This window comes from Mus caroli, unplaced genomic scaffold (assembly GCF_900094665.2).
Source record: "Mus caroli unplaced genomic scaffold, CAROLI_EIJ_v1.1 scaffold_10088_1, whole genome shotgun sequence".
In the NCBI taxonomy this organism is placed as follows: Eukaryota; Metazoa; Chordata; class Mammalia; order Rodentia; family Muridae; genus Mus; species Mus caroli.
Genome location: NW_018391082.1, coordinates 11428 through 26956, shown reverse-complemented (window position 1 = coordinate 26956; position 15529 = coordinate 11428). Strand labels below are relative to the sequence as shown.

Genomic DNA, 15529 nt, shown 5'->3' with positions numbered 1-15529 from the left:
TTTCAACCAGTCCCAAATGCTCCTGGGCCTGAGAAACAACTCCTCACACCTTCTTTTTTTTTTTTTTTTTTTTTTTTCTTGATGTAAAAACTCGAGGTATTTTAATGGTGGAGCTCCGGGTAGAAATGTATCTCATGCAGGAGACAGTGGTTTCAACCCCGAGGTTTGGAAGCTAGGGGTTTTTATAGAAAAGGGGTGAGGCTGGGGGAGTAATTGTTGAGGTTTCACATGATTGGTTCATTTAAACATTAGCAGCCTGTTAAACATTTAACTTAGGTCAGAATGGCAGGAGATAGGGAGGCACTGGGCCAGTTGGCATGTCATTCTCTTTATCTTTATGGCTAAGCAGTCTCAGGTATGTCTTAATGACAGGCCTGCCCGGGCATGTCCTGGCCTGTTCTGCTATGTTCTCAGCCCCAGGTTTCAAAGCTCACAAATACCTCTTTGGGCTATTTGACATAAATTACATGAATCACAGGTCTCAAGTTTTATTTTCTTTCATTCCCCTCTTCTTCTACTAAATAATTCTAATCTTAGAATTTCAGAAGTATGTGGAGAGTAGAAATCATACTCTTCTTCTATCTTAACTATAGGTTGGTATTGACCCTGGAGACGAGCCCCCAGCTGTACTGTATTTACTTTATCTTTAACATGGGCCAAAGGTTAAGAACAAAAACAGAATAAGAAGGGATAGTAAACAGAACTAGGCAGGGACCCTTCTAGTAAGGCTTGAGGGTCTGGGCATGATGTAGCTGTACGTGGATCAGACCTCTGGCTGGAACTGGTGAGATGTCTTTTGTGGTACCCGACTCATTCGCTGTAGCCAATTGTGACCAGCCTTCTTTCTGCACCACCTGCAAGCCTTTTAACTTAGCATACAGATTATTATTACAACAACATGTAGGTTTAAACACATCATTTAAGACAATTATGGGCATGGGGAAGGAGCACCAAGTCTGCACCAGTCTCTTTTAGAATTCTATTCATCTTTTCTACCTGTTCTGAACTTTGTAGCCTGTATGCACAATGTAACTTCTAACCAATCTCTAACATCTTGGCCAGTCCCTGATTTACCTGGGCAACAAAGGCAGGTCCATTACCTTGGGAAGATTTCTTTTAGGATCTTCTTGGCTATCACATTGGCCGTCTCAGTCCTGGTAGGAAAAGCTTCTACCCACCTTGAAAAGGTGTCTTCAACCGCGAGGCTACTGCCATCCATGTACCAGCTCGAACTCTCAGGCGAAGGCTGATCTGATCCTTCAGATCATTTCAAGTACCAGTTTCTTCTGCCAGAATGTCAGCGCAGTGATGAGTAGGTGAAGTCTTGGGCAGTAGGGTAGTGAGATTGAGGACAGCAGGTGGAGCGAAGGTCACTCATTCAGTCAACAAAAAGCTCTGATAATGTGTCACAGGAGCGTTGGTCGTCATCCATCAGTCAGGGAGCTTTCAGATAATGCTTTCAAGAGTGTGGGATGCCACTACAGTTATTTATTGTCCCAGAGTGAGCTTATCAGCATCCTTGACAAGCAGAGCTATGGCAGCTATAGCTTTCAGGCAAGAAACCCACCCACTGGCAACAGGGTCTAACTTCTTGGGTAGGTAAGCCACTGGCCCTTTTCAAAGTCCCAAAGTCTGAGTAAGGACTCCTCTGGCGACCCCTGATCTCTCTTCCANATAAAGAGTGAAAGGCTTGGTTAGGTCAGGCAAAGGCTGGCCATCAGTAGGGCCTTTTTCATTTCTCTAAAGGCTTTCTGGTGATCTGGGGTCCACACAAACACTTCCCCTTCCTTGGTTAGAAGGTACAATGGGCAGCTAAAGTCACCAACCCAGGTATCCAAAGCCTGTAGAAGCCAGCAGTACCCAAGAATTCTCTTACTTGCCTTGGTGTAGTTACAGTCTTTTTCTGGCTTCTTTTAGCCACTGTTTTCCACCTCAAAGGGTGTATCTCAAATAGATAACTTTGAGTCTGACACAGCTAAGCCTTTTTAGCTTAGGCTCGGTCTTCTGTTGCCCAGGTTTCCTGTCTAGATCCTGTCTTTTCTTTCTCTCCTACCACTGTGGCCAAGTTTCTAGTCATTTCTTTCTTGTCTACGATCCCTCCTGTTTTCTCTTTCTTCTGCCTCTCGCCTCTCTCTCTCTCTCTCTCTCTCTCTCTCTCTCTCTCTCTCTCTCTCTTTCTCTCTCTCTCTTGTAATACACCTTCTCTGCCTCTTACTTACTGGTTCTACTCTAAATATTTCTCATTCAGGGTATCTCTCTCATCTCGGACCTCTCTAATCTCTTTCATCTCTACTTTCACTGTCATCTATCTCTCCTGAGTCTGCTGAAGCTTTGCTCTTCCTTACAGTCTAAGCTCACCTTTTTCTAGACCTCTATACCCATTTGTCAGAGCCTGGTGATTAGACTCGTAGATGCTCCTTACCTGGGAAAGAAGTTTTAAGTGGGCAGATGTCTCCCTCGCTGGTTAGCAGCTTAGGTCGGGGCCGCCCAAAAAGAGAAAACACATGGGGCAGGGAAAGGAAGGCAGCTCTCACAGCTGGCTGCACCAGGCCAACTCGGGGATGGAGGGAAAGGCAGCAGAGGTGGTAACTCTAGTCGGCCCCTCCCCAGCAGGCATCACAGCAGCTCTAGGAAGCCAGGTGGGACTGCACAGGGCCCCACGGGCCTTGCCCCTCTTTCTTTTCTTGCCTGTCCCGCAGGCAGTGAAATCCATGGGGGGGTGGGGGAGGCAGGCATCCCGGGGAAACCTCCGAATCGGTGTTCCCCCCTGGGCACCTGGGTTTCCCACATGGCACCTCTCTTCGGCCAGCTTGCTGAAGCCAGAAGTTCTCAGTTCGGCCTTGCGGCTGCTTCCCGAAGCTCCTCCAAGAGGCCAGGGGCATGCCGAGTTGTTTTTCTTAACTATCACTGACAAATTCTGTTCTAACATCAGTCCAAGTCCACAGTCACACAGACACACACACACACACACACACACAAACACACACACACAGTCTGTCCCATGACGAAAACCACAAACAAAAACAAGACAGCAACACAAAAACAAGAAAGCAACAGAGAATAAAAGACACCAGTATCTAAGCACACTCGTTCCTCACTCTGTCAGATGTAAAACCAAGGCTCGAGGTGGGACTTGAACCCACAATCTCAGAACTGTAAAATCAAGACACTGATTCACAATCTCAGAGCAGAAAAACAAAGACACAAGTTTGTAATCTCAGAACTGAAAAACCAAGACACAAATTCAGCAGTACCACACTTAGACAACAGACAACATGTAAGACTCACACAAACAAACGTACTTCCAAGGGGTCTTTCGGGGTTCCTGGGTGTCACTCAGATCTCTGTGGGACCTCCAAATGAAAGAACCTAGTGGGGAAACCCCCCACTCAACTCCTGATTTGGCGTGCACCCAAGAATCACGAACAGATGACCATCTTGATGTAAAAACAAGCATTAGTTTAATGGTGGAGCTCCCGGTCGAAATGTATCTCACCCAAGAGACAGTGGTTTCGACCCTCCTCACACCTTCTACTTTCCCTCCATCTCTGTCCCAACCTAAAGTNATGGTGTCAGGCAGCCGTGCACTTCTGATATTCTTCCAAGGGCCATTTGCCAACAAAGCCAGCATTCTTTTCTCATGGAATGACACAGGGAAACCAGTCAAGATCTAATAGACACAGCTGCTTGTGGACGTTGTACATCGTGGTGCGGAGCCTAGTGCGCACCACGATGTACAACGTCCACAAGCAGTGATCAGCAAGCACACCTTGTCCACACTTCTGGAGAGAAATGTCGCCTGGTTCCTAAGCACAGTCAGCAGGGAAAACATGGACACACATGCTGGCTGACACGTGACATGGAGTAATGNATTGGGGCAGATGGCAGCAGGTCTGTATTGTTCACACAAGGACTCTAATCCCTTTTGACTTATTTCTAAACAGTGGTCACTTAAGCCTTTGCTTGGATCTAAAGCAGTGCTGTCCCAGGTCCCTCCCCAGCACACAGTTCCGGTGCAGTATTCTCCCTAGAGCATCCTAGAGACAACAGAACAGAAGCACAGGACTCCTGTGGAGAGACTCTCAGTGCACATGGTGACCCAAGTCCATCACCAAGGACTTACACTGGGTATCCCTGGGATTTTCCATTGTCTAGGATCTCAAGTAACACTCATAAAGTCAGGAGCCCAGAATGAACAGCATGGTTTCCTATATTTTTCCTCACTCTCAGACAGTTTAAAAAGCACCAGTGTGCATCACTGGCCATGCCATGCTAGGGAAAAACAAGTGTCATACCTTGTTGGGGATGTGCTGCGCTTATCGCTACTCATTCTTGTCCCACTCTGGGGTGCACAGACTCACACACCTGAGAGAATACCACTCAACACACACTGTATTCTTTTTGGAAGATAGATAAAAGGATTTAAAAAAGGTAATCATAGAGGGTCCCTTGCATGAATCTGAAGATTTTGATTAAAAATCAAGATAAGTAGTCTTTAGGGATGGCCTTGGCTTTATTCACTGGCTATTGAATTGGGCAGCCTGGGCTACAGAGGGCATTGAAAGGAATCCTGGTCAACTCAGTCAGTCATGTCTCAAAACAAAAGGAGGGCTGAGAATATGGCTCTGTAGTAGTTTTTTTGACTTCATGTTTAAGAACTACGGTTCAATTTCCAATTCTGTCAAGAAAAAAATGTGGCTACATACAATACTATTGCTCAGAGAAGTTAATATATAACTTTATTAATCAAACAACATCCAGAGGGAAAAAGGCAGGAGGGAGTTACCACTGTCATCCAGCGTAGGTCATACTGTCACATTATTTGTAGTTTCAAATCTATTTCTCAAACTTTATGATGAGCTATATGATACACATGCAATGACATGCATAGAATTAGACATAGACACTCTGTATCTAGGACACAAGGCAGAAATAAGAATGTCCAAAAAAAAAAAAAAAGGAAAGAATTAAACCAAAAACAAGTATTTCAGGATGCTTGGCACATTCTGTCCATCATGAAAGATGAAGCAAAAGCTTAACTGTCTGTTGTTACTGGTTGCTGAAAACATGAAGATTTTTAAGGCACTAAAATCTTTAAGGGAAATCTGTAAGCTCTACCTAGGAAGACATCTGTGATCTGTTTTTTTAAAAAGGACAAAGTAAGGGACCCTATTACCCACCAATTACTATAAGTTAATTTAACACAAGGAATATAAACTGATGCATTCCATATATACATCCCATATATACATTTCAAAATAATTTCAAAGATTTTTTAAAGCAGCATAATTATCATCTAAGCACTTTTGTAAGTATGGAACCCAGAGATTTAATAAAAGACATAAAGAGCTAGAAATAAAATCAGTATTTTAAACAATCTGAAAATTATAAATAACTAAATGAAATATATATATATGTGTGTGTGTATATATACATATATATGTGTATATATATGTATGTGTGTGTGTATATATATATATACACACATATGTATGTATGTATTTACCAGTGATTTTAATTTTATAAGATTTGGTAACTTAAATTATGTAACTAGCCAGAAAGTTAACTCATTAAGCCAGAAACTGTCTACATAAAAACATATATAACAAACCATAATTGAATAAGAAATGTTTCCCTCCTAGTACCAAACCCAGCCACTCGTCCTATGCTAAGGGACAGGTAACACACTTGAGACAGTGACTTTCTCTGGTAGCAATTGATCCCAGCATGAAAACCATGTTGAGCATCACAGGCCTGGGAAAGTGTACACGACAAAAAAGGGACATTTGTAGAGATCATTGTCTCAGGGACTTGGAGAGTTTCAGACATGACTTCTATGATAAATAATTGTTCAAGCAAAAAGGAAAAATAATTCCACACTCCCTCTTTGAGAGAGAGAATGTCCATGTACCTGGGAGGTAGGAGGGAAGCTTAGAAACATGGGAAACTGTACTGGGTTGGCCTGATTCTGCTTGTATCCTAATGCTAATACTGGTTGCACAAGAGGTGGTTGCCATTCTAACTCACATGGTATCATGTGATCTTTCACCCAATAAGTGGTCAACTGTGATTGTGCAGTGGAGGGCAAAGGTGGGATTGGAGGCTTGACAGGGAGTTTCAGGCAGAGAGGAAGAGAGAGAGAGAGAGAAGAAAGAGGAAGAGGAAGCCACCATGGACTAGAACCCAGTGGCCAGGAGAAACAGCAAGTAACAAGGGAACTTCCGGCTAGGGACTAAGTTAGTATAGCCCTAGATCTGCCCAATCTAAGTATGTGGCTTACAATAATGTATCTAGATTGTGTGTGGTTTATATGGGTTTATTAGGATTGAAAAATCCATCAACAGAAACTGGACTGGTGCATTGAGTACTTCCTTGATCATTGGACAAATGGTACTCTAATGACCATCATAGGTTGAGAGGAAAGATATTTGGCAGCCGCTAAGTTGCAGACATCAAAACTGTCCTAGAATATATTAAAAAAATTCTGCTGTGGGTAACTTACTAATTGCATTGCTAAACAGACTCCTACATAGTGAAAATATGATATCATAAAAGCCTTCAGCTGAGGTCACTGTGAGAGAAAATATACTTATCCCTTGCGTTTTCTATTGAGTGTCAGGAAAACTCTACTCCAGCAAGTGTGAGAAGCTGAATGAGTCTTCCCTGGAAAATTCAGGGTTCGCCCATATACCCAACCGTCACCATTAACTCATGGCCTCATGATCTCTGTAGGCTACTTTACCCAAAAGAGATTTCATAGTAAAATGTGTGGTTCCTATCCATGGGCACCACCAGCAGCCTTTCTGCCTGGATAAATCCAGAGACAAGATGCAGACACACACAAAGAGGAAGGAAGGCTGGAAAAACTGTAGGAGCCAGGAGAGAAGTATATCCCAGAGAAATCTAGACAGTCAGACTGTACATCTCTAGTACAATAGCAGGGACCTAACTCAGTGAAGACATATATTCTTGTCTTTATAGGTAAAGTTATACTCACCTTCAATAAATTATTCAGAGAATAGTGAGCTACTTTTGCTGACTACATATTTGTGTGCTTTCCTGAGAACAAAAGCTTGTGAACTTTGACTTTGGAAAACCATGCCCTCTATGGGAATGCCAAGTTTCAAAGACAGTTACAAAATGATGTGTTTTGATTTTGAGAATTCAGAAAGACTCAAAAATGTCCACTAAAAGTCTCTGCAACTATAATGTGCTTGGGTGGTTAAACATCAGAAGAGGGATAAGAAGGATAGAAGGTAAGAATTGATATTTAGTTGGCAGGAAGGTGGAAAGAATGCTTAGAGAAGTTCACAGAAAAGCATGTCCCACACCAAAGGACCCCTCATATAGGGAAGTGTGGTGCAGACCAAACCAACTCTGATGCTGTTCTGTGTATGGCAACTCCATGGACTCTACATTGCTATGAGATGTAATTACGGCTCTATAAAGAATAATCCAGAGAGAGTCATGGGTGCTGTGCTACAAGACTATCATCAAAAATCCTAATTAGGACCTAGCACAGCAAACACAAATACATGCCTAGACACATACAGTCATTCAGCATACGGCTATATACCCATCCATAACATCTATTCCCCAATAATACAAACACTCTATGAGAAAAATGGCTGCCATGGGAAATAATACAACACATAAAAGTTCCTAGGGTTGTTTCTGTTTGTTTGTTGGATTAATTTGAGGTTGTACTGTATGAAGCTCGTTATCAAGAACCTATGCATATGCACATATATGTGATTGTGTGTGGCTGAGCATTGTGTATGTGAATTAGTGTGTGAGACTGAGGGTCATAGTGGTAAGTAATGGTGATGGTGGTGGATTGTGTGAGTATGTGTAACTAAGTGTGTGGAACGTGCATGAGTATGGCACATGCCCAGATTGATTACCTACAAATCCTACCTCTTACCTCATAAGACATCAGAACATAATATGTCCATGAAAAGAAAGTATTAAAGAGAGTTAGCACAGTCTTCTTAACAAAATCAAAAGATGAAAAACTAGTAAATATTAGTAATTATCACTTGCAAAATAAGGTCACTCAATGAAAAGATTGTAATGTGATCACTAAAACAGTGACAAGTCTTTTAGGCTTATGCTTAGTCTCTAATATATCTGCAAGCAAAATGCATAAAAAACAATATCAAGCATCTTTATGACTTTGATAAGGTGGTCCAACCTTTCAACACCCATTCAATGTGGTTCTTGAAGTCTTAGTGAGAGCAATAAGGCAGCTGACAGAGATTGAAAAGAAAGAAATAAAAATATCTTTATTTGCAGAGAATATGACATTTTATATAAGTGACCCTAAAACTTGCACCAGGGAACTCCAACAGCTGAAGAACAATTTCAGCTAAATTAACTCAGAAAATCAGTAGCCCTCCTACTTACACATGACAGACTGAGAAATAAATCAGAAAAACAACTCTTGTCACAATATCCTTAAACAACATAAAATATCTTGGTAACTCTAGCCAAGTCCTTGAAGAAAGAAATGGTAGAAGATATCAGAAGATGGAAAGATTTCCCATGCTCATGCATCTGTAGGATTGTCATAGTTAAAAATGTCCCCCTGCCTGAAACAATCAACAGATTCACTGTAATCCTCATCAAAATTTCAACACAATTCTTCTCAGACATGAAAAAGTCAATTTCCAACTTCATATGGAAACCAAAAAAAGCCCAGGTTAGCTACATTGATCATTAAATAACAGACCTGAAATCTTAGAGAAGCAGAAAGTTAAGCCAGGTAGTCCTGATACAAACCTTTAATCCCAGCACTCATGAGTCAGAGGCAGGTGCACCTCTGAAGTCAAGGCCAGCCTGGTCTACACAGTGAGTAACAGGACAACCAGGGGTACATAGAATAACCCTGTCTGAAAACCCCCAAAAATGACATCATGAAATGTGTAGACAAATGTATGGCACTAGGAAATAAATCATCTTTGCTAAGATAACACAGATGCAGAAAGAATATTGTATGCATTCACTTTTATTTGGATATTAGCCGTTGAGTAAGTGATAATCAAGCTACAATCCATAGAACCTGGAAGGTTAGGCCTAGAGAAAGGGACTAGGAGGGGCACATGGATCTCAATGAGAGTGGAACATAGAATAGATTTTATGGGTTGACTGGAGCCAAAAGAGGAGATAGGAGCAGAGGAGTCAGGTGGGAAGGGTTAGGGGAAATGAGACTAAGGGCAGATTGTTGGAAGAGCCAGCTAGAATTGAAGAACATTTGAGTGGCTCTGTACAAACTGAGTGCAGTGGAAACTTCCTATAATAGGAGGGCAATCCCAATGAAGCATGCATACAGCAAAGGAGACAAAAACCCTGCCAACCATATCTTGTAATCCAATGAAGCTTGCAATATTGGGCATGGGTTTCATGTAACTCACTTGTTAGCCAAAACAAAAAACAAACAAACAAATAAAAAAAAAAAATCATGACAATCCCCAAGCAACCCAGGCTGTTGCCAAGGTAATAGTTTGCTCTTCACACACTGACAGCAAGGACCCAGTTTTGGAGATAGCGCACACACAACTCACTGAACATGGAGAGCTGGAGCTGGTGCCTTCACACCCATACTCTGGTGTCTATGCCATGGAAAGGTATGCTGCAGAATATTAAAGGGAAAGTAATCATCAACCCAGCCACAATATGTTCGACCTACACTCGGTCATGACTATAAAATATGTTATAGTAATGGACGTACAAACCTTGTGAGATTAACCAACCAATGTCTGATTTGACTTAAGGCCCATGCCATGAGATGGAACTCAAATCTAGCACTGATTGGATCTAGATAGACTCAAGAGCCAAGGCAAAACCAAATACTTCAGGAATGTTCAAAAAGAGGTAATGATAAATTAACCCCCACTGCTATTCTGCTGGACTCATAGTCAGGGTCTTATTCAGCCATCAGCATAGCTGCTTCCTCCTGCAGCAGATGGGAACAAACACAGAGACCCACAGCAAGACATTTCAGGGAGACAGACCCTGGAATGCAAGCTCTAAAGGAGATATCTCCATCAAATCCCTTCCCTCAGAGCTCAGGAAACTCCAAGGAGGAGGAAGCAGGAAGAATTGAGGAGAAGGAACTGACACAGGGCACCAGAAAAACAAAGCACTCTAAAACAACTCAGCAAAGCTCAAATGAACTCACAGATACTGACACAGTGCACAGGGGGCCAACATGAGTTTGCACCAGGCCAGCTGCAGATGTACTTAGGTTTTCAGTTTAGTACGGTTATGGAACTCTGAATGTGTCAACAAGTTGTTTCCACAGTCTGGTATATGACAATACTATGATTCTTGTGCCTTGCCTTGGGCCACTTTGATTTTTCTGTTCAATTGTCCAACACTGAAATGTAAATTTCTGTTTTATCTTGTGTGTTCTTAAAAACAAGAAACTGACAGACATTACATCCTAGGTATCATATCAATAACTTTTGAAGCTTGTGCAATCTGTATGAGTACTCCTATAGAGAACAACCTACACATACTGAATGCTGCTCCAAGGCTTGAAGTGTGTTGTTAATGTTTACAAAAGCATTAAAATGCAGCTTGGTTGTTGCTGTTGTTGTTGTTCTCTCTAAATTACTCTTCTAGGTTAGAATACAAATGATCCGGTGGCATTATGGCATTTTCAGAGGTGCGGTACTTTCCTCTGGCTCACTCCACTCCCCAGCTGCCCAGCCTTACCTCCACATGTTCTCTTCCTGCCCCTGAATAGTCCTGCTTCTGTGTTGAAGTGGCATGTCTATCATTACGGTCCTTGCTCCTACTCAGGAAAGTTTTCTTTCCTCTCCCCTTACTAATCATGACCTACACACACAATGTGAAGTCATACATGTCAGTTCAAAATTTGATTGTACCTTGGAATTTATATATAAATATCTCACAGCTGTACACAACCATTTCAATAAGTCACCTATATGGAATTCTTCTCCTAATTAGTAAATTGGCAAAAAAAGCATTCTCTAACCCATAAGAAATAACATATACAACAATACAAACAGTAAATCACAATTCAGTAAAGAATTTGTTTTTATATTGTCCAAAGCTACAGATCTCCTCATGTGAAAAAGCATATATAACATACCTTGGAAAGTGGCTTCCCCTGGAGGCAGTTCATCCCACCAACAAAGACCATGTTGGGCATCACAGGTCTGGGGAACTCCAACACAAAGTCAGTGCGTAACAACCAAATAGACACTGGGTTAAAGAGGTCTGTCATAGTCACTGGGGTCTGCAGAACTTCAGAGGCAATTTCTACAGCAGTTTTGTAAAAATAGGGGCAAAATATATAGTCTTCAATGTACATATAATGGTTCCACAATCTCTCCTTGAAAGTCATGGTGTCTGTGTATTTTGAGAAAAGTCTAGGAACATAAGAAGGAAGACTTGGGCACTGGGCACCCTCTTCAAGATAGTAGCAAAATGAATATCTTGCAAAGATCACTGATGGGAGCGAGAAATATTTGGCAACAATTAATCCACACACATCGAAAGGATCCAGAAACACTGCATCAAAAGCTCTCTTCTTCAAGTACTCCACTAACTTCTTGTCGTTAAACAAATCCCTACAGTGTGAAAACATTAGTTCAAAGAAACCTCTGGCTGAGCCTGTCATGAAAGAACGTATACTTTGCTCAGGAGTTTTCCATTGAGTGTAAGCAAAATAATTGAACGCTCTGTCCAGATCCTCCATAGTGTGAGAAACCGAGTAAGTCTTCACTGTACAATTCAGGGATTTCTCCATCCGCCAACTCACTTCTGGGATGACTACCACAACCTCATGCCCTCTGTGAATGAGTTTCTCCACAACCATCTGCATGTCAAACCAGTGGCTCCCATCCATGGGCACCACCAGCAGCCTGTCTGCCTGGACCAAGCCAGAGGCCAGTAGCAGACACACACACAGAGGAAGAGAGGTGGGAAAGGCTGCAGGAACCATTGTAAAATCACAGTCCGGAGCAATCCAGTCGCTGTAACTGCAAGCTTTGATAATAAAGCCAGTTATAAAGTAGAGGCACAAGACCTATTGCAGTGGACACATGTATTTGCATGTTTGCAAGTGATGTTAAATTCAGGTTAATTATTCACACAAAAGAGTAATAATTAATTAACTTTGCTGACTGAAATAACTTTCTTGTGCTCTCCTGACCAAAAAAAAAAAAAAAAAGGTCTATGACTTTGCCTAGGAAAGATCATGATGTCTATTTTAGAAACAATTTGGAATGAGTTATGAAACAATGTTTTGGATGTTGACAATTTAGAAAAAGGAAGACACTGCCTAAAAGGAGCCTCTACAACCACCTCATGGTTATTTATACAGCATAGGAATTGAAGCTCAGCAGGAGAGACAGTGAGAGTCACCAAGAAGAGGTAGAGAGTGCTAGAAGTCACACAAAGCCGGATAATCCCTAAAGGATACATTTTGTTGGAAAGGACTTCCCAGGTCTCAAATCAACTCTATATTGCTTTGAGTCCATGGATCTGAGAGTTTAGACTCTTGACTAACAGGTCCTAAGCCTTGGGACTCTGCCTGCTATAGGACTTCAGTCATCTACTAAGCCAGCCACTGTCCCTGTCAAAATAGGAAACACTCACTGTGTTAGATATTCACTAGGAAGTTTCTGTTATTTTAAGCAATATTTCTAAGACAGGATGGCTTTGATTTCTAAGCCTGGCTTCTGGACAGACATCTGGACACAAGATAGAAGATGAAGAGCACCTGACCTCTTAAAAACTCGTTGACTCCAATGATGAGGGTCAGATTACCTTACTCCAGGCACAATGGTCAGGGGGCTGCTTTTCTGGGAACCAATGGGTATGGAGCCTAGGACTTGAATCTTTCATCACAGTCCCTGGAGAGACTGATGGACTAAGTCCTGGTATTGAGTCAGTCAGGTTATAATGACCATGTAAGGCAGTGTCTTTTTAATGGAGACTCTAATCACTTAATGCTTCAAACAGGAATCATGAAAACCTTTTGACGTGGGTACAAAGCAGTGATGCTCTGAGGGATTGGCTCGCCACGGTGTAGACACAGCACTCCTCTCACCACAGGCACCAGGGCAGTGCGACCTCTATGGAGAGACTCTCAGAACAAGGTCATGATGATTTCATCAGATACAGTAAATATTTCCTGGTATTAAGTTTTCTATGCTATCACGTATCATCTTTAAGCTAATTTCAGTGTGTGGTATGAATATATAATACATGCCTCCTCCTGTGTACCTTTATGGACAAGCTCAACATCTCTTCAACAATGCACTATTTACAAGTTGAGAGGCTTAACATTGGCAGAAAACTATTATCAAACTATGAATGGATTTGTCTTTGTATATCTGGTATATTCCACTGGCTTTTTATTCATTAGGTAGTTTATTTACTTACTTTACATCCTGATTGGAGCCTCTCCTCCTTCCTCTCTCAGTCCTTTTCTCTCACCTCCTCTTCTTCTAAGCTCCCTCCCTTTCTTCTCAGAGGAGAGACTTCCCAAGGGAAGATGCTTAACTAAAATAGACATCTGGGTGGATGGAGAGAAGGAACTGGGTGGGAGACAGGGTGAGGAAGGAGAACAAGAGGGATCAGGGGTGGGGAGGATGGTGGGAGAGAGAACTGGAATTGGTAGGGGACATCTCTGGGACAAGCTGGAAACCTAGGACAATGGAAACTCCCAGGAATCTATGAGGGTGAGCCTAGCAAAGACACCTAGCAATAGGAGTTATCAAACATGAACTGGTCACCACCTATGACCAGGCAAGATTTCAAAGAAGGCAAGGGATACCAACCTAGCCATAAAAACTTTCAGCCACAATTTTTACTGCCTATAAGAGGTACAAGGATGAAGCAGGAGCAGTAATTGAGGAAATGGCCAACACATGTCTGGCCCATCTTGAATTAAATGCCATGAGAGAGAGGCCACCCCTGACATTATTAATGATATTCTCCTACACTTGCCAACAGGAAGCTAGCATAACAATCATCTGAGTAGTTTCAACCAGTACCCCATAAAAACAGATGTAGAGACCCACATCTATCCATTGAGTTCTTAGAGATGCTTTTAAGATGTTTGGGACAACTTAGTTACATATCATAATATCATAGTATGCTGTTACCATGGTAAAGTATGCTCAGCTCACATCAACATAATGGAGAAAGGGTTTACTTAAGATCACATCTAGGCCACAGTCAAATGCTGCTGAGAGGAAAAGGTAGCAGGAAGTTAAGACAGTTTTCACAGCACATTCAGTCAAGAACAGACAGAAATAACGGCATCTGCACCTACTATACAGATAATTTTCTCCATTCTTACACATTCAAGGGGCCACACACAGAATGTTGGCACGAGGGTTGGCTGCGTCTTCCCACATCAATTGATGAAATCCAGATGACCCCCACCACAGACACGCCCACAAACCAATCACACCTATGCAATCCCTCACTGAGCTCTCTTTCCAGGAGATTCTAGACTCTAGAACCTGGCAATTCAAAGTCACCACCACAGCTCCAGGTTTTCCAACTGGTAGCATAGATATCACATTGAGCCATAATCTTGCACTCTTTCTCCCCGAGTCTCATGACTATCTCATCTTGTAAAACACAGTCCACTTTCAAAGTCCTCAATGACTTTAAATTTTAAAGCATTTTAAAGTCCTAGGTCTTTTAACTGTGAGGGTGAAAAAGAAGTGGCCCCTAACCCCTCACATTAAGAGACTACCACCTCTAGGGCTCTTGTAGAAGAAACCAAACAATGGCTATAAAAACCAGAAAAATAGTTGGCCAATACCTCAACCCAGGGACAGGGTCTCCTTCCTTCCCAGGTTTCAGAAGTGGAGGAGCTATACCTGCTTGACTGGGGGAGTCAGTGGATCCCTTCAATGGACAAGGTTGTACAATAGCTCTGCCCTGACAGGAAAACTCCCAACTCTGCATACTTCAGAAAGGAGCCAGGATTGACTTACTTGGTAAACCAGATGACCACTCATTTTAGGCAGAAACCTACCACATAGCTCTCTGCCCTAGAGGAGAGGCAACTAACTGTCTTTAGCATCACGTTCTGTGCAGGTCTGGTCCTAAGTAGAACACACAAAACTCAGAGACTGTCTGAAGCTTTGCTTAGTGTCAGTTTGGGATTGAGAAACTGCCTGACCAGAGAAAGTATCTTGTGATTCACTTGGCCTGAAGCTACTGTAATACCCAGTCAGTCACCCTGACAGTTCTCTCATTGAACAGTAAGATCAACTATCTGATAACAAGGCAAAGGCAGTGGTCCATGTCCCATCCAACTAGAAAATTCAACATGAGCTCTGATTCTCTAAGACTTTTAGTAATTGATACATCTAGAATTATAGATTAGACTACATAGGTTTATCAGAAGGAGGAGGAGGAGTGGAGAGATGAAGAAGGAAGGAGAGGAGGAGGAATAGAGTACTTGAGAACGAGCAGAAGAGGAAGCTGAATCCTCAAGCACATGGATACCAAGGAACAGCCACAGGTATTG

The 15529-nt window shown here is 42.2% G+C and overlaps 1 protein-coding gene across 2 annotated transcripts in view; it reads right to left on the bottom strand.

The window, feature by feature from the left end:
• The window catches only part of LOC110288991 (UDP-glucuronosyltransferase 1-9-like), a 15098-nt gene extending 3027 nt beyond the window's left edge, over positions 1–12071 (bottom strand). The window contains exons 1-2 of one of the 2 annotated variants that reach the window (XM_021155207.2): positions 11120–12071; positions 9564–9631 (exon numbers count right to left, since the gene is read on the bottom strand). In XM_021155207.2, coding sequence (XP_021010866.2) covers positions 9564–9631; positions 11120–11974 — 923 coding nt within the window. In that variant the 5' untranslated portion in view covers positions 11975–12071. Of the gene's footprint in view, positions 1–9563; positions 9632–10674; positions 10843–11119 lie in introns of those variants that run through there. The other variant, XM_029473914.1, reaches the window with a different exon arrangement.
• Positions 12072–15529: the final 3458 nt, after the last annotated feature.